At 47.0% G+C, this 19,921-nt stretch overlaps 1 protein-coding gene across 3 annotated transcripts in view; it reads right to left on the bottom strand.

Annotated features, from left to right (window-relative positions):
- LOC128902110 (unconventional myosin-Vb-like) overlaps positions 1-19,921 on the bottom strand; it is a 154,371-nt gene that overhangs the window by 18,703 nt on the left and 115,747 nt on the right. For all 3 annotated transcript variants that reach the window (XM_054184497.1, XM_054184498.1, XM_054184499.1), the window contains 7 exons: positions 17,351-17,435; positions 15,765-15,913; positions 14,858-14,977; positions 13,699-13,836; positions 11,906-11,968; positions 4,014-4,253; positions 3,087-3,184 (listed from right to left, as the gene is read on the bottom strand). In XM_054184497.1, coding sequence (XP_054040472.1) covers positions 3,087-3,184; positions 4,014-4,253; positions 11,906-11,968; positions 13,699-13,836; positions 14,858-14,977; positions 15,765-15,913; positions 17,351-17,435 — 893 coding nt within the window. The remainder of the gene's footprint in view (positions 1-3,086; positions 3,185-4,013; positions 4,254-11,905; positions 11,969-13,698; positions 13,837-14,857; positions 14,978-15,764; positions 15,914-17,350; positions 17,436-19,921) is intronic.

The raw sequence follows: 19,921 nt of genomic DNA, 5'->3' as shown, positions 1-19,921 counted from the left end.
AGAGAAAGTCGTTTTCTTTCTCATGCTGACACACTTGGGTATAGAGCCACGTAAGTCTGAATGCAAATTTGTGCTGGGGGGGAGGGAATGTTAATTTATATCGACAAATACAATAATCCATGCTCCCCGAGCGTTTGTTTTCATCTGTTTTATTGCCATCAACTCCAGCCTCCCGTTTATAAACCAACCCACTACACAAACAAACGCACGGGGAACCATACAAGGGGGAAGCTGGTGGTGATTAACGAGCCATTGGACAAATCACTGCAGGAAATCAGTAGGGAGAGCTACTGCTAGTGTAGTAGAAGAGCCGAGTTCCAGCCAAGCTTCATATGAGACGTAGACGAGAGGGAGAACAAGAAACCAAGCCTGACGACTGCAGATTTGCCTTCCCAAATCTCAAGAGGTCAAAAAGCACCAAGGCCTGATCACATGAACTTCTTAAACTGCAGCTCACCTCAAAATTCTCCCCCTTTACTCTGCTCTGGTGAGATCCCACCTGGAATACTGCATCCAGCTCTGGAACCCTCAGGACAAGAAGGACATGGAGCTGTTGGAGCGGGGCCACAGGAGGGCCACGAAGATGATCCGAGGGCTGGAGCACCTCTCCTATGAAGATAGGCTGAGAGAGTTGGGGGGGTTCAGCCTGGAGAAGAGAAGGCTCCAAGGAGACCTTAGAGCCCCTTCCAGTCCCTGAAGGGGGCCTGCAAGAAAGCCAGGGAGGGGCTGTTTGCAAGGGCATGTAGCGCTAGGACGAGGGGCAACGGTTTAAACTAGAGCAGGGCAGGTTTCGATTAGACATTAGGAAGAAGTTCTTTCCAATGAGGGTGGTGAGACACTGGCCCAGGTTGCCCAGAGAGGTGGTGGAGGCCCCATCCCTGGAGACATTCAAGGCCAGGCTTGATGAGGCTCTGAGCAACCTGATCTAGTGGAAGATGTCCCTGCTCACTGCAGGGGGGCTGGACTAGATGGCCTTTAGAGGTCCCTTCCAACCCAACACATTCTGTGATTCTATGAAAATCAAAGAGATTTCCACACTGTGGAAAGTTAGATCATTGCAGCATTGTTAGTGATTTCTGTGTGTGGTTCCATCCTCACTGCCAGAAGTTAAGTCTGGAAACCAGAACAGCGGAAGAAGGACCGGAGTCTCCCAGCAGGATGAGCGAGAGCAGACAACAGGCAGCTCAGGACGGCCAAAGTTGGGGACCAGCGATACAACCCAACCGGTTGGACAGATGCCCTATGAAAGCAGCAATTCTTATTTTGACTGCAACTCCTTCACCAACACTTGAACACAACTAACCATCACCACACGTGCACACTCGAAAACGCAGGTTAGGGAGTAATTAACTCTGGGCCTGACAATGGGATTTCACATCCCATACGAGTGCTCACAGCTCCAGGAGAAAGTTGGAAGGAAATGGGAGAAAAGCCACAGAATTCATTAAGTGACCAAAAACCACACCCTGCAGTAGGAAGCACACGGAGCTCCAGTGACTTATTGACAAAATGTGATGTTTAAATCAATCTCATCACTTCTCCGCTGCAGGAGGGGCAGAAATTTCATCAGCAAGTTGACTTCAAGAAGGCAAATATTCAATGGCAACTAATTGGAAAAAAAATGAAAGCAAAAAACAAACCCAAAAAAACAGACGCTGGTCCTGATCCAGCCAGACATGACACCCAGGCGAGAAACCAGTGTCACGAGCGTCCTGGACCCCAACAATCCCCACTCCTCCAGGCCCATGGGCCAAAGTCAAAGTTGACAGTCCTAGTACGGGCAGAGACGCGGTCCACCCATCAGTTTTTTAAGCTATGTTTAAATTCAGTGATGTGGAAGCCAGCCCTTCCAGCAAGCCCATCTCCATACTCACACACTAGGAGATCTCCACAGGTTCTCCTAGGGCTTTCCCAAGAAGTAAAATAGATGCAAAATTCAGGAAACCCAGCCCATACTACAGCAGGAATTTGAGGGACATACAGCGCAGACACGATGACCAAAGTTGACGGCACGTATACATTGAATTTTCGCACATCAATCTGGGCACGTTGCACCGCCTTGGCCATCCGGTTCTGAAAGCGTTAAGCAACTCTTCATAATTTTTCATACCGCATTCAAAGATGGCGTGTCTTTGCTTATATTCATAGAGGTATGAATAAAAATCTTAATTAAATCATGGTCTTTTCCAGCCTGGACTGCTAATAACCTTCTACAACCAGTTTACAAAGCGGCAAAGTATACTGTGTTATTAAAAGCCATTAATCCACAACGGTTAAGTCTTCTGACTACCTTGCTGAACACAAATTATTTACTAAAAGAGCCTCAAACATCTCTATTTGCCAAGAGAAAAGGAAACGAAGATCCAATTTCCTTGCAGTAAAATAAATGTTTCTTTTACATATCATCTTGCTGTTTAATCCACGTCATTTTGTCTTCTTGCAAGATATTACTTTTTATTTGGTGTCTTCCTGGATAGCTGCGAGGATTTAACGCTTCGCAATGTAAGCCCAACTGTCACTATAAGGACAGACAGATGTTCACAGCATTAACCCTCGCTACGGGAAACCCGTAATCAAATGAATGTTCCCGACTCTCCGTTTAGATGCAAGAAAAGCAAAAATGCGGGTGTTGCCAGAGAATATAGCGTGTGTTCGTTAGCTCAGTTCGCCATCACGGGCCTTGGAAAGCAAAAGGGGAACCGTGCTGCCTTCCCAGCATAGCATGAGGACTTACCGGAAATAAGTAACTCTTAAAAATATCCCAAATCCTAGTCTTACGACTATTTATTACCGGCAGCAAAGTCAAAATCCGTTATTTATTTTTTTTCACTTCCACGTTGGCTTTTCTACCCGCCCGGTATCTCCCCTCCCTTGGGGACACACCGCCCCAACAACGAGGGCTCCTCACCCATTACAAGACCTGCATTTTTGGTCCCATCTTCACCATCCGTCCTCGACCCAAGGCCCAGAACACAATACAGAAGCTGGAAACTCTCTAAAATATGTTGTTAATTTTGGGCTGGATCTCATCTTTCACAGTTTAGTCAGCCCTCTCCTGCTGCTGGAAAAATTTGTGCCACACTTACCGGTTCGTCTCGCACATCCCCTGGTAGGCTTCAATCGCGTCCTCCTGGTCAATGTGCTTGTCACTGTTGGGCCAGCTGGCGTCGGTGGTGATGTTTTCCTAAATTCAACATGCAAAACACAGCAGCTTGACATCCTGCGCATCTCCTGCTGTCTTTCAAAGTTCCCGATAGCGAGCAACTCCCAACCATCCTTAACGGAGCTTCCTCGGGGCATCCATCAGACTAGAGAGTTTCTACGAATTCATACGCATGCAAACAGACAGCAGCAGAGATTAGGAGATGGAAGGAGGATGCATGAACCTGGGCGGGAGATAAGCAGGGGTGCGCGGAATCTGATATACAAAACATACCAAAACCTCGAGGAATGATAAGGCAGTGAACTAAAAAGCTCAAGTGAGAGTTTTCAGAAAACGTGCTCTTCCATCAAAACAGGCTCTGAACAAAAAGCCCTCAAAGAATGCGATGGGACAGGCCCTCTTCTTGCCTACACGCCAGTAGAAACACATCACAGCTGCACCAGCATCAAGCAAGCAGAACCTGGTCCAAAACCTCTTTTTCCCCATCCCATTTCCTGGCAGAATAAGCCAGACGTCACAAAACACCACCGGGAACCATCTCAGACCACCACACCTTGGTGCAGGGCTGGAGAAGTTGTTCCTTGGCGTGGGCTGGCAAGACCTCAGCAGGTCTGGGGTCAAGCACCTTACAGCAGTACAGACCACCATGGGACTGTCTGAAACGATGTCATGGACTTTATCTTATCCATAGGCAGAACCTCCTATAACCCGGCAGAACCTTCGATAACCTCCCCGCGCCATCCTGCCACCCAGAGCCTACCAAAGCAGACATGGCACAGCTCAGGCAGGCGGTGAATTTCCTGCAACGCAACGGGAAAAGGAAAAGAAAACCCATTACCCGCTCAATTACCATGTTTTTGCCCGTCTCTTTTTGCTGGGCTGCCTTCATAATCTGCGTCCTCAGGATGAGCACCTCTTCCTTCCGCACCTCCAACTCCTCGTTGGCCGATTTCAGCTGGTTCAGGAGGAGGTTATAACCGTCCTGAATATCGTTGGACGAGTTGTTCTGGGTTGCTCGGTCTGCGATAGCTTTCCTCAGCTCATTCAGTTCATTTTTCAGCTTCTTGTTCTCCGACTCCAGCTCTTGCCTCTGGAAAATACCAAGCCGTTAACCAGTTTAGATAAACCTTCCCGAGACGCCTCTAAGGTAACTCGGTTATCGATGACCACAGCTGATCACGACTGATTCATGCCAGGATCTGGATTCTGCTGCCAGTCCAGCCACGCGCGGTTCAGAAAAGATTTTTACTGTAATCGGTAGCCTGTTTCTATTTAATAATAACGACACTACGGGGTGGCAGAGGGGATTTTTTTTCATTTGTTGACACTATTTTTAAACACCAAAGCAACCCATGAGAGAAACCGAGCACGTTTGTTTCTTCTCCATCCCTTTTCCTTCTCAATCAAGGAATCACCACAAACCCCACAATGCTTAATTAATCTTCAACATTCATTAAATAAGGTGGAAGACGCCGACTGACGTCATGACAGGCATCCCATTAGGTGAGCTACGGCTGCGTGAATTCCCACTACGGCTTCTTTTCTCATATATTTTGTAATTCCCCCAGCCCGGTGCAATGTTTGCAGCTGGAGGATTTTCTGGCCTTGACGTCCTGTCAGCTGCCGGCATTTGACAGGCAAGGGCAATATCGTACAACTTTGACGCCAACGGCTTCTCCTGAATAACGATGCATGAGCGTTGCTGTGTTTGCAGAGACAACTGAAGGGCTTACTTGCTTTCACATGACAGTAGAAGACAAAGGAATAAAAGTCTGTCAGCTAAGACAGCCTTTATTTCAGTATTTCACCATGAAGTTTTGTTTGCAGGTGGTAACACCACATTTGGCAGCTCTTCACCAGCACCCAAAACCCACCTGGGGCATCCAGCTGGGGAAAGAGCAGCTTTGCTCCTGCAGAGGGGACATTCCTTGCTATGGGTCACAACTGGGAGCAGAGCTGGACCCCCAGGGTCCTGCTCATGGCCCAAATCCCAACAGTCCACCTTCCCAGAATCCCAGACTGGCAGGGGTTGGAAGGGACCTCTGGAGATCATCTAGTCCAACCCCCTGCCAGAGCAGGGTCACCCAGAGCAGGCTGGACAGGAACGCATCCAGGCGGGTTTGGAATGTCTCCAGAGAAGGAGACTCCACAGCCTCTCTGGGCAGCCTCTTCCAGGGCTCTGGCAGCCTCAAAGGAAAGAAGTTGTTCCTCATGTTCAGATGGAACTTCCCGTGTTCCAGTTTGTGCCTGTTGCCCCTTGTCCTGTCACCGGGCACCACTGAGAAGAGTCTGGCCCCATCCTCTTGTCACCCGCCCTTTAGCTATTGCTGAGCATTGATGGGATCCCCTCTCAGGCTTCTCTTCTCCAGGCTGACCAGCCCCAGGGCTCTCAGCCTTTCCTCAGCAGAGAGCTGCTCCAGTCCCTTGATCATCTTGGTAGCCTCCACTGGACTCTCTCCAGCAGTTCCCTGTCCTTCTTGAACTGGGGGGCCCAGAACTGGACCCAGTGCTCCAGCTGTGGCCTCCCCAGGGCAGAGTAGAGGGGGAGGATGACCTCCCTCCACCTGCTGGCCATGATCTTCTTAATGCCCCCCAGGAGACCATTGGCCTTCTTGGCCACACGGGCACATTGCTGGCTCCTGCGCAACTTGTTGCCCACCAGGACCCCCAGGTCTCTCTCTACAGAGCTGCTTTCCAGCAGGTCAGCCCCAACCTGTACCAGTACATGGGGTTATTCCTCCCCAGGTGCAGGACCCTACACTTGCCCTTGTTGAACTTCATTAGGTTCCTCCCCACCCAGCTCTCCAGCCTGTCCAGGTCCTTGCTATGGGTCACAGCTGGGGAGCAGAGCCAGACCCCCAGGGTCCTGCTCATGGCCCCAGTCCCAACAGCCCACCTTCTCTTTGCATCAGATCCTCCATCACCAGCTGCTGCATGGTGGCACCCAGGACTGCTCCCTCCTGTCCCCACGCACCCAGGGGACAGTGCCAAAACCCAACAGGAACATCATCCAACTATGGCACATGGGAAAACCAGAGATGCCTGTAAGCGAGCTGACAAAGTCTGGTGTCTGACCAACTTGGGGTCAGCTCTTCCCTAGGGACCGACCGAGCCCCACTGTGGATTCTCTGGTGTCTACAATAGCGCAAGCTCTTCCCACACTCATTCCCACATCCTACATCCTCGCTGGCTTTTGACCCTTTCCACAGCTTTCCTGCATGATCCCTCTCATTTATGGGACATCAGCTTTGGCTGAGGCCAGCTAACGAATCCAAAAATGGCTGGGGGGGAAGGGGGCAATTTATACAATTTCTACAGTGTGTAGCTAGCACAGCTGTGTAAACCTCGTTTCCATAGGAAACGGGGGATATAATTATAAATCCTTACAAATTATAAATAGCACGCCTTATCACAGCAGAGGTGTGAACAGAATAGCTGATCTGCCAGCTGGACAGACTCCAAGCTGAGCAAACGCCATCAGCACCAGAGCACAGTCAGGTACTTTATACCATCTGTCATTAAAATAAAAAAAAATAAATAAATAAGAAATGCATTCGATCTGGCAATTCCTCCACATCCGCGTTAACCACAGCTCAGCAGAGGCAGCGTACGAGACGTTAGGCTTTTCTAGAACTGGTTTTTAAAACAAGAGTTTGGGAAGCGTGTGCGCGGTGGGAAATCGATACCAAACGGGGTTTAACTCTTCTTGCTCTGCGGCTAAAGCACCGACTCGCTCTCCGCTCTTTCCTGATCATGCTCAGAAGGGTAAAAACAAAGCGATTAACTGCTTTCCCACACAAATTGCTGTTCTGTGATTTTTGTTATTTGCTGGATAAGACCCTTGCTGCTCTTTCGCTTTTTCCCTCCCTTCCTCCATCTCTAGGTGACCCTGCTCTGGCAGGGGGTCAGACCAGATGATCTCCAGAGGTCCCTTCCAACCCCTATCATTCTGTGATTCCCCTTTCCTTTTCCTTCCCTTCCCTTCCTCCTCCTCCTCCTCTTTCCTTCCCTTCCTCCTCCTCCTCTTTCCTTCCCTTCCTCCTCCTCCTCCTCCCTTCCTTCCCTTCCCTTCCTCCTCCTCCTCCCTTCCTTCCCTTCCCTTCCTCCTCCTCCTCCCTTCCTTCCCTTCCCTTCCTCCTCCTCCTCCCTTCCTTCCCTTCCCTTCCTCCTCCTCCTCCCTTCCTTCCCTTCCCTTCCTCCTCCTCCTCCCTTCCTTCCCTTCCCTTCCTCCTCCTCCTCCCTTCCTTCCCTTCCCTTCCTCCTCCTCCTCCTCTTTCCTTCCCTTCCTCCTCCTCCTCTTTCCTTCCCTTCCTCCTCCTCCTCCTCCCTTCCTTCCCTTCCCTTCCTCCTCCTCCTCCCTTCCTTCCCTTCCCTTCCTCCTCCTCCTCCCTTCCTCCTCCTCCTCCCTTCCTTCCCTTCCTCCTCCTCCTCCCTTCCTTCCCTTCCTCCTCCTCCTCCCTTCCTTCCCTTCCTCCTCCTCCCTTCCCTTCCTTCCCTTCCTCCTCCTCCCTTCCCTTCCTCCTCCTCCTCCCTTCCTTCCCTTCCTCCTCCTCCTCCCTTCCTTCCCTTCCTCCTCCTCCCTTCCCTTCCTCCTCCTCCCTTCCCTTCCTCCTCCTCCCTTCCCTTCCTTCCCTTCCTCCTCCTCCCTTCCCTTCCTCCTCCTCCCTTCCCTTCCTCCTCCTCCTCCCTTCCCTTCCTCCTCCTCCTCCCTTCCCTTCCTCCTCCTCCCTTTTCCTTCCTCCTCTTTCTTTCCTTTTCCTTCCCTTCCTCCTCCTCTTTCTTTCCTTTTCCTTCCCTTCCTCCTCCTCTTTCTTTCCTTTTCCTTCCCTTCCTCCTCCTCTTTCCTTTTCCTTCCCTTCCTCCTCCTCTTTCCTTTTCCTTCCCTTCCTCCTCCTCCTCCTCTTTCAGCCAAATTCATAGCTCCACGGACTGGCCATATCAAGCCATACTCTGGTTCGAAACCAAGTCAGGAAGATCAAGGAAGAAAGCGATAACCAACAGCCCAGCTCCAACAGCCCGTGCCCTGGACGCCTTTCAGAGTTTACATTCAAATCTATTCCCTGCTCTTTTCTTGGTGGATTTTGTGGAGCAATATTAAAATATCCATAGACGCGGGCAAGACATCTACTGTCCCCTGCCATAAAAAGCTTTGAAGGTGGAAAGGGAGATTTCTACTTGCGCCGTGAGAAACGCTCGCTCTTCTGCCTAGTGCAATAGCGCTGATTTATTCGACAAGTTATACAGCCAGAACATCCTGAACTTGAACTCACACTCGTCCCAACACATACAGGGTTACGGAGGTGTGAAGTATGAGCCTGCGTAAATCAGAGGTTATCACTGCCATGCCAGGAATTTGCCCTTTCTTCTATTTCTGGTGCTCTGTAGGAAAAGGAAATAAAATCCTCTAGAAGCTCATTTCATGATGAGCGTCCAAGTCTAAGGGATGAAACAAACATCCCAGCTATGCAAAGAGTGAAAAAAACCAAAATCAAATTATGCGTTGTGCTCCCGCTCAGAACACAGAGTCAGGGCAAGGGCTCCTTGGTGCTTTCACTCCCACTTTCCCAGTCTGAAAAAACAAATGGCAAAACACATTTTTTTTCCACTGGGAAACTTTTTGTTGTACAGAAGTGACTCAAGGACACATCTCCCACCATGGAGATGTTTCACATCCCTCCAGCCCTGCATCGTAGCTAACCAAACACCTGGCCGGGCATATTTTGGGACAGCATCTACACAAAACTCTATTTATCCGTTACAAAGGACACATAATTTACGCCTGCTGTAAATATATTGGTGTTAGCCCAAGTTCTTCGCATTCCTCTGCAGCACTACAAAAAGAAACAACCAGCACTTATCCAAACGAGCCTCTCTTAAGGACGGACTATGCCTTGGTCGCTTCCCTCCATCAAAATCTGCACCAAGAAAAGGCTCCAAAAGCTAATCCCAAAGGCAAATCCCTGCCACCATGGGTGCCGTGACAGTACAGGACAATCACACCGAGACACAAAGCTGGATGACAGTAGACACGTGTGAAGTAGCAGAGCACGTGCTGGCTACAAAACCCAAGCCCATATGGCCATCCACTAACACCCACACCTGGCATTGTCCCGCTCGAGGGCTGTGAGTGTCAAAAATATCTCGAATGGGACCCAAAAGTGAACAGAAGGCAGTGAAGACTCAGGTCACAAAGTACCGAACAAAACGCAGAAGTATCCTTAACCCCCCCGAACAAAACCTGCTCTTCAACAATAACCATACTTATTACGTTTACCCAAACTCATATTTGTACATATCATTTTAAAAAAATATATTTATATTTACATTTGTACTGTTTATTATATTTACACTCATATTTATCCAAACCAAACCCTGGGATGTTCACGACCTTATCCAAGCATCTCTTCCCTCATCCATGAGGATGAGACTCTCCACGAGGAGCTCTTCAGCTGCATCAGGAACAGTCTTCACACCTCACCCAAGTCAAAATTCATACTCATATTTTTGAAAAGACACCGCGGCCGCCTTTCTAAAATATCCTGAAACATTTCTAAACTGGCTAAAGGAGTCTCAGTTTCCAAAAGACCGTGCATCGGTGGCGCATCAAAGCCAACATCCTTTCCTCCTCCATCAGCTGGTATCTCATGGACCGCTCAAGGGCATCCACAGGAAGAGTTTGCCACGTGTAAGCTTTTAGACACCTCAGCCTAGTACCCCGAGATAAAGGCTTTTTAAGCTGGCAAAAAAGGAAAAATAAATCTAATTACACAAGATTCTTGAAGGAGCCAGACATAGTATAAATAGTAGAGATACAAATTAGAAGGAGACAGAGAGAGAAGAGAGGAAGAGCTTTGTTATAGTCACAGAGGCAGCTCTCATGGGGGAAGGAGGGAAAAGCAGCGCTCAAAAGCAGCAGTAAATCACTCTTTCACCGCAGATGGAAACTTTGGCCCGCGTCCCATCTTCACAAGTTGGGAAAACACCAGAGAACTGTATTTGTCTCTCTATTTTAGTGGTACCTCTCAGGCCAACTCACCTACTACCTAGAAAATCCTTTCCCTCCAGGACTAGGGGTGGCCTTTCACTCTGGCATTTGAAGCAATTGCTCCTTGCTTTTCACGAGGACCTCGGCTCTTCCCAGACTGACATTCACCCAACACGCCACTACCCAAAATATATCACCTGCTACAGATGGTCTGTTCAGGTCTGCACCACGTTAAAGCAAGCTCTTAGACTTGGTTCTTCCTTGTCGCAACCCTCAGCCCCTTTTCTTGCAACCCCAGCAAGAACCTTGCGCTGGAGGACCCTTAAAGAGAACCTCTTGCAGTCCAACACCGCTAAAAACTAACTCTGAGATGTGTCCCCTTGCAAATTCACTTTCCGCCTGTTTTAGGCTAAAGGTTAAAGAACGCTGCTGTTTTTGTAACATGTCCTACTTATTCCTATGAAACGGTATTAAGAGAGAGTTATTAAGGTTCATTTCATTTGTAGAACTATGTACGTGAGGAATGTAGAAAGTAGGAAAATCCCAAATTAATATTCCCATTCTGAACTTCCTGGGTTAAAACCTGAGGAAAACACAATTTGTGAACTCACACAGAAATCAGGACTCCAGAAGTCATTTAAGGTGGTGGCGATTCTCATCTGCTGGGTTTTCCCCTTCCAAACGGCAACTTCACTTTGCTTTACAAGGTCAAGAAACTTAAAACTTCCCAGAGCCACGTTTAATCAACTGGAAGACACCCAGGCAACGATCTTAAAGCTCCTGACATGTTTCTACTCCAGGCAGAGGTCCTAATGAAACTCAGCAGGGTTTCCCTTAATCACAAATAACACATCCAGCAAGCGCAACAAAAATACCGTGTTTAGGGGCTAAAAATTGGATGGACCAAGTGCCAGAAAAAGCTACTGCTAGAGGTATGGCGGTTTGCTCTTAGTGAGGGTTGGCCATACATCCTTTCCACCTCTAACTTCTTCTTTTTTGCATCTTCTGAGATGATGCAGACAGCAAAAATAAGTATTGCTACCGTCAGATGGTTTAGCGTGATGTTATCCTGGGTAACAAGTTCCTCTAGATTTCTCAGTTGTATTGCAATATTTGTTAAGGGGACGGGGAGAGAAGGAGCATCTGAAATCTAGGTCTGTGCCACTAAAAAAAAAAAACAACCAAAAAAAACCCCCAACCCTCACAAAGTCTATCCCTGAGGTTTTCCAAGGATGAGCAGGACACACGAATTGGCCTAACACATTCAAGACCAGAAGTAGTTGGGTACAGCTAGAGCAGGACGACACAACCCACACAAGCCACAATCAGAGCCCAGCAGGTTTCAGGCGCTCTGTATGTCGTAGGAAGAAAACGATGGAGGTAGAAGCGTAAGGATTTAGAGCTTAGGGACAAGACATATTGCAAGGCAGGGCAATAGCTGGGAAGACACAAGATGACTATGGTCAACCAGCACTGCTGCTGGGAGATGGAGGCTCTTACTGCAACCCACGCAGCAGATTTATTTGGTTTTGACCCGAGTGGCACCTTGGGAACGCAAGGAGAGCAGATAAGTAGCAGAGGTGGAGCCTGCAACAAGAAACACATTGGGCTTCAACTGCCAGAATTCATACCATGCTCTCTCTAATAGTCAGAATCAGTTCCAGGAGGTTTTGGGTTATTGCCACGTCCGGACAACTTTTTGGGGCTGTTGGAGCCATGCAATAAGTTACAGCGCTAAGGAGGAGCTCCTCACTCACCTTCAGACTGTTGTATGCAAAATCTTCGTGGTCCGAAGTCACTTCAGTCTTCGTTTCAATTACCTGCGTGGATTAAAGAGATATAAATTTATATTTAAAAACCAGACAGATAAACATGGGACAGGATGGCCAGGCATGTTTCCATCAACAGCCAGCCCTGCCGCATCGCTGCCGGCCAGCCCAACCATAAAAACGTTATTAATTGCCATTAGACGGAGTTCCAGCAACACGTAGTGGGGACGCTTCAGGCGAAAGCGGTTTAATCTCTCATTAATATCTTGACAACCGCGGCTCACTGCAGCTTTCAAACAACGACAGTCATTAGGGGAACAATCTTCAACGCAACGGTTGGGAAGCGGGTTTTTAATCTGCCTCTGCAGCAAGGACGAGAGGCTGGGGAAGTTTCCTGTTTCGAGCGTTTCCTGCAAATCGCTAGAGGTGATCAGTAAGACTATCCGGTGAAGCAAGTACCTAATTACTCTTGATGATTTTATGGTGCCTCTTATTTGCGTTTGCCAAAAGATACGTAGATCTCAGCCCGGAGAGTAATAACCAAAATAATTCCCAAACAAAGCAACAGGGGCCCCAGAAATTTCAATTATGAAGCGAAGAGTGATGGCGTTTGCTCAGCATTTCATACAAGAGCGTCTTTACTGCTTCCCGACACCAGGTATGCGGAGCTGCTGTTTCACGGCATGCATCGTCTCCCACGCTCTGGGCCTCTGAACGAGCCATAAAGGCTCAGTCACAGTGGGCAGGGTGAAAAATATACAAGAAATCAGCTACTAAAATCCCCCTACGCCAAATACCAGCCCACCAGCAGCTAGAGAGTGCTGTATTTTCACGTTCCAGTTACAAGTCAGGACCAACTCTTAAGTTATCACTGGGCTGCCAGTAATCTAGATTTTTTTTTTTTTTTTTTTAAATGACTTCCAGGGAAACCACCCAAACTGTAGGAAGATCTTTTTTCACAAGGAAGAAAGAACATATCGAAGGAATATCCCTGCCTTGCAATAGAGAGAAAAGGAAGAACGCCTTCTGCTAACAGCTATTTCTGGTTTGTTATATCATTTTTTTTATGCTATATTTCTATACGATCATTACTGGGGATAAAAAAAAACCAAACAAACACACAAGCAGATTATAACAAAACCAAACTGGGGACACAAGACTGACTGACGCATCTGTGAAGTGCTTATCAGTTCACGCCATGCAATGCTGGATGGGGGGAAGCCAGGACCGCAAAAAAAGCGCTTGAATAACCCAAATCAACCAAAAGAAATGTGGGGATGTGGGGCACCGGGGCCTTTCTCTTCAAGGCTCCCGAGCACTCCCACGCCTCTAGGTTTGATCCAGCCAAAAGGTGGTATCTGTGTCCGTAAGGCTGCAGCATCACATCTATAGGCCATCATCCAAATACTCACCTTGCCCTTCCTCATTCCGACCTTCGCTAACAAAACCCAGGCCACGCTTCGAATTTCTCACGAGAGAAGGAAAGTGGATCAGCGCAGGCAGCGCAAAAAGCTCCAGAATTGATTCTACAACTCATTGCTTTCAAGATACGCAAGATACTGTCCTAAAATCTGTTATAACCAGTTTATAAAAAAAATAAAAATAATAAAAAAAAAAATTAGCTCTTCCGTCCCATTTGTCCTTAGTTTCTCTCCATTGCCCAACTGGATTTGCTGCCTCTTACTCTCAAACCTGAATTCCTACATCGCATGTCCTCAAGCCATCAAGGAAAGCCAGTTACCAACATGAAATATTGATATCAACGAAAAGACATCTCTTACCTGGGATTTCTTGCTCTCTTGCTCCTTTCTCTCCAGGTGGGTTTGTAGTTTCTTCCTCTCCTGCTCGAGCTCCCTCACTCGCTTCTGCAGCTTTAGGAAGAGGGTCATGTCCATGGCGGCTTTTTCCATCCCGACCTCCTGGAGAAGAACGGGGGAGTGGAAAAAGGAGACGACCTCAGTCAAGTTTTGTAACCACACACAGTGCTAGGCACACCCTGACCCCGGCACGTACTTTCAAAGACCAAACCCCCATTTTAAGCACTTATTTTTGATGTCAATTAACAGTTGACTCATTGCAATAAATCACTGAATGTTTATCAGCCCGCTTCTCTCGTTGGGCTGTTCGGAGCCACAGCTAAGAACATTAAAAATACCCCACTGAGTCCCTTCTAGACAAGTATTTACTGGTTGTTTTTTAATTCGCTTCACCTGGAATATTTTATATTAGAGCGTGGCCAATACTGATTACTTTGACGTCAGCAAATGCTCTCAAAGCAATTCAGAAGTACTACAGCAATGTAACACAGCAGCCGGCAAAGGGAAACGGGGGTTTCTGCGGGCACGGCACGTAGGACGAAATATGGTCCTGCCAGTGGGGTGGCAGATCCTCGGAACAGTCATCATCCACGTGTGCTCTCGAGTCACTAAAGCGGAGTTGAAAGAGCAGCCTATTCTAGCAAACGTAAGCAAAACACATTTCCCTTCTGCATTAAGAGACTGTCGATGACAGGGGCTGCGCTGGCCAGCAAAGCATCTGTGAAGACGCATTGGAATGAAAATGCTCGGGACAAGGGCGTAACGAACTCGGGATCCTCGCGGAGAAGGATTATTACGCAGTCATTGCCACCGGTGCTAGGAATAACTACACGTAACGCTGACTGCTTTGATGAATTTTCATCCGTCTTTAAGGTGGCACGGCCAAAACGCAACACTTTGTTATTTTTAGAGCCCTCTTTAACCTGACCCTGCAGACCAGTAAGCATTTGCCGCAGCACCACAACCCTGCAATCCCCCCTCATACAATTTAACGATGCATTTCTGTAGAGCTAAATTAATATCAGCCGTCACACCTTACAGTCCCAACCTGCATTCCTCCTGCGTGCTCCAAGACCCACGTCCATCATCCCTCCTCCCCTCGAGCCTACCCGAATTACTGTACCTCCACTTGTTGTATTACATCTTCGGTGTCTCCTATCTCGGAGGTTGAAATGGATGGATAATTGGAATCGGACTCCAAACTGCTCTGGTTGGATGGGTTTCTCCTGTGCCCCGGTGCTTGCTGCCGAGGAGAGGTGCGGATACGGTCAGTGTTTAAGGAAGGATTCCCCACAAAACGTTGTTCCTCAGAACAAATTATGTCTGTCTATTAAGGTTACCTTTACTAAAGGTCTGACTGTCATCTTATAGCGAATTCCATTTTCTAGTTCTTACGCCCTACCATAATATTCCTACCAAGACAAGAGAATACCATAAAATGTGAAGCGATACAGAAGGCTCCGTTTAAAAATTCTGCATGAATTAAAGGCTTTTCATGACACCAGACGCCTGTTAAGTGCAAACATGTAAATCTGAGCTCACCATTATGCTGTTCACAGCACCCTCTGGGGCTCCCTTTAAATGCTCAACCTTCCACCTGATCCAGCAGCACTCTATTATCGCACTTTCAACAGTTCTTCTAACATTTCAGCAACGTAAAAACTTTGGCTTTTGAAATCCTGAAGTCATGCCACTGGGGGGTTTTGTGGGTTGTTTTTTTTCTTTTTTTAACCCAACACTTAACACGCGAACATCACCGAAACAAATCAAAAGCAAACCAAGAAGCATGAACCAGCTTTTGCTGAGATTCACAGGTATCTCTACGTAGTTAGCAGAGAAGCGTGAGAAATCAGGCTCTTTTCTCAAGGCACAAATACGGTTTGGCTTCAGTGTAGAAGCTCAGTCTTCGGAATATCAAGCACGATAATGTCAGTTTTATTAAGTGTTCTGTGATTGCGTCAGCCACATCATCCAGCCACCAACGTCATGTCCAGGACACAGCAGAACAGGGCTAATTTCAGTTTCGTTACCTTTATAATAGTCATTTCATCCCGCAAATTGTCATATCTCTGCTCCAGCCTCGAATATTCTTTTACCAGGTTCTGGTAACGAGACCTCTCTTCTTCCAGCTCTTTCTTCATCTGGATATTTTCCTCAACTGTGTTTCGTGCAAATTCATCTTTAAAATATGGAGGGGAAAAAAAAAAAAAAAAAAAGAAATTATGATCTGCATCTCGGAAGCGAATTTCTTGTAAATACGTGCAATAACGATGACTAAGTAACAAAACGCTCTCTGCCAAGAACCTTTAAATATTAGGGAATGCTTACTTGTATTTTAGAGACTATTATTTGCCATTTGGAACAGCTTCAGCTCTTCTGCTCGGAGAGCACGGCCCTCTGCCGTCCGAGTTAGAGAAAAATCTCCAGCACCTACAAACCATCAGACCTATCGTTGTGCTTAACTCACCTGTGCCAGCGCCAGCTCCCCCGGGCCAGCCATAAACCCGCTTAAGAAAAGGCCAGCGCCGTTGTGGAAACACATTCATGTTTAAGAAATGCACGTTTGAGCTGCATTTAAAGACTTCTCTGCCCGCTTCCCACCACCAGATTCAGCATAAAAGCAAATCAGCCGCAGCACCTCTGCCTCATGGCATCATCAGCCTTTTGCCATTGTAAGATTGTGGCAATTCTGAGTATTTTATATCCAAATAAATTCTTTTTTTTTTTTTTTTTTTTTTTTTGTTAAGAACTCCCTTTTGGAAGCAAATCTGGTCCTTTCCCCTTTTTGGGAAACTGGGCAAATATAATCCGCGTGTCCTTTTAAATAGGTGGACGCTACACAAAACCCCTCCTCTTGCTTTCCTCAAGCTTCGATGCCCCGAAAGCATCCCCTAAGAGATGAAAAAAAAATATTTGCGGCAAGTTTCTTTTTAACATGTTATTTTCATTCCTTCATTTTGCAGGAGGCTGAGAGCAAGAGGTACTTCACGTGTACCCGGGAGCAGTGATAGATAGGCCACAGAATGCCGCCTGATGCTTTGTAAATCCTGCAACAAAATCAAAGCCGAAAAGGGTGGTGAAAAATTAAAAAAAAAGCTCAAAAACACAGGTGAGAGTTTCTTTTGTGGCTTGGGATTCTCCCCAGATTGCTTTCCTCTCTCTACGGCTCCCCATCTAAGTCTCTGCTTTAAAAAACTCTCACAGACTCCTGTCACGTTAGAGAAATCCTTTGTCGCAGCCCAGCATCGTTAACTGTGCTCTTCCTTGGATCCTTTACGCATCAATCTTGGGATGCTGTTATTCCCTTCCCTCCACCCCTCGCTGCCTCTCACATCGCCCGCAGTAAATGCTGCAACACAACTGAATTAAAAAGCCCTTTCAGGTACTTTATTCCACTTTTCAGCAATTAAACCAGCCTCTGTCTTGCCATCCGCCAGCAGGACAGAACCGTCCCCACAACAAAAACGACGACAAAAACCCCCAGGAAAGGGGTGCGGAAAGATCAGCACTTTTCAAGGTAGGAAAAACAGGCAGGAAAAACAAGTTTGAGAGGGCAGAACAGTTAAGCTCCTCGTTTACTGAAGGTGTTACAATGCTATAAAGCCTTTTTTCTCACCTTGAGATTGACAGAGGATCCTGCTGTTAAGCTCCTCTTTTTCCTGCTTCAGGAGAGCATTTTCTTCTTCCAAGTCGGATATGCGCTGCGAAAGAAGGGAAAGAATTAGTGCGTGCTGAAGGTCAGAGCCTCTGCGGAGGGATTACATTTCACCTGGCCGGAGACAGGGAGCTTTGTTCGGGCTTTCTTTGCCGTTTAAAAGATCTTTTCCCTCGTGCTTTGCCAGTTATCCTTTGTACACCAAGAGTTGAAGCGTAGGAGAACCGCGCTGCAACAACGGAGACTAACTTTGCTCATCCTGAGCGCGTTTCTCCCTTCAGTTAATGTTTTTAGCAGGATCTTATAAAATACTGAGCAGTTGGACTTGGCGACCACGATCTGCAGGAGTGGAACTCCTACAAGCGATCAGGTCGTGGCACCAGAGGTTTATTTCCCCATCTCAAGGGGCTTCCTCGCCGTCTTCAAGTCACAGCATTGACTGCTGTTGGGGAAAAAATAAAAAATCTGCTGCTTGTTTCGGGCAATGCGGCACTTAAGCAGTTAAGATGGACGAAGTTAACCTGATCACCACGGAAGACTCATATTAAATAATTCAGGCTTTTTTAATTTCCTGTGTATTGCACCCACTTCACTGAATAAGATTATAGTCACTTTAATGCTTCAACACCGCTGCAGAACCTCTAGTACAGCGCCGTGCAGTGCGTACCAGGGCCTTTGGTAATACAACGGGAGCACATATAGCAATTAAAACCAACAATTGTCTAGCAAAAACTAACTAAACCAGAAACTAAATCCTGCAAAATAGTTTTGGGGATTTTTTTTTTTTTTTTAACGACCTCTTTATTAAAAATAAAAGGAAGCAAGGCCACTTGTCACAATGACAAGGCTGGACCGACGCCGACAGCAACCTATCCCGTAATTTTTTGTTCACCCTCAGGCATTTTGATGCATTCCACAGCGCTATCTCAAAACACAAAACCATAAAAACATCCCATTATCAAGCGAAATACACTGCTCTGGGTAAGGGGGACGATTCGGCTGCTGTCAGGCAGGAGCACAAACTGACACATCGTCCCGGCGTAAAGTCATTCCCTACGCCTGCACCATCGTATCCTCGCGCCACGGCTTACAGAACAGCTACACACAGCAGAAGGAGCTCAAGATGCCGAAGATAACCAACACTGTACACACCATAATACAAGTTTTCAGCGCCCGAGAATAATAATTTTGCTGTCACCACCGCGCAGAATTTAGAGACAGCCCAGCTGGCACGCGTTCCGAGCACAAACTTCAGCCTTCCACACAAGCATCCTCAAATCGAGGTATTTTCTCAAATATTGCATGTGCCAGATACGTACTAAGGGTGAGGGTAAAAGCCAAGTGAATATTTTATTGTAAGTCAAATTGAAGCAGTCATATCCCGTGCACAGAGACCGGAGGATCCCACTACCTCTCACTCTCCATTCATTTAACTCCATCTCTCTACGTGAGACTATAATCTCCAGCATCTCTCCCTCTGTGTGTGTGTATATATATATATATATATATATAAAATACAAAAGTTGGAGTCTGGAGATACAACTGGCAAGCGCAGAAAACACAATTTAATATATGCAGAGCTACTGGTGTTTCAAAGGCTCTGAACTGAGCCATGATTTTAATATTCTGTACCAAACCCGACTCCATTCCTTCATTCGTCTATCAAATAAATATCACGGCAGGGAAGGAAAACCTGCGCTGCAACTGGACGGCGAGGAACTCGACTTGTTTATCCCATCAGGGAAAGGATTAGGGGTGATGACGTTATTTCACTAGTGCTCTTTAAAGGGTGCTGATAATCAACTCTTCTGCCCAGAAAGCAAAGTTATGATGGTTGGGAAACCAAACTAGACAAAAATTCAGAGTATTTTCAATTGGGGAATATTTTAGAACTGAAAGACTTGGTAGAATTTGTAATAGTTATCCCCAGGTTTAAATATTTCTAACCCAGATTGGATATAGATGTTTTCAAGATGTGATCTTAAGCGACCGAACTTGTTTATCGCTTTCCTGTTTCCATACCAGACAGAAACAAGCTGGAATTCACCATCTGCGTTTACAGAAACCCAGTAAGAACAATAACAAACCATTAAACACAGGTCGAGGCAAGCGGAGCAGGTTACACACTGGCCAAGCAGCACAAACTCCATCCCTGGTACCTACGCCGGTACCTTCTGTATCCCTCGCTCAATTTTCTATAGGAAACATCTTTGAAGGTGCTTCAAATATCACAGCACCTGCTTTGAAGGATTCCCATGGAAGATGTTGAGCAGTGAGGACTTGTGATGGCTTCAGCCCTTATTTATGTGTTACGCTGGAACCACCTGCTCGTAAAATCTTGCTCCGGTCTTCCCCTGATCTGGAGAGGATGATGGCATTTAGGATTTTCCTAATAAAATTCCTGGCCAGGCTTTGAATCATCCTAGCTCATCCAATCGAGAAGACCTGGCGCTACCCAAAGCCCTAGGAAGAGCTGTTGGCGCTCACGCAGATCTGACGGTTTCAACGTTATCATGAAACATAATAAGAAGG

This window comes from Rissa tridactyla, chromosome W (assembly GCF_028500815.1).
Source record: "Rissa tridactyla isolate bRisTri1 chromosome W, bRisTri1.patW.cur.20221130, whole genome shotgun sequence".
NCBI classification, from domain to species: domain Eukaryota; kingdom Metazoa; phylum Chordata; class Aves; order Charadriiformes; family Laridae; genus Rissa; species Rissa tridactyla.
This window is presented reverse-complemented; position numbering and strand designations above follow the sequence as displayed.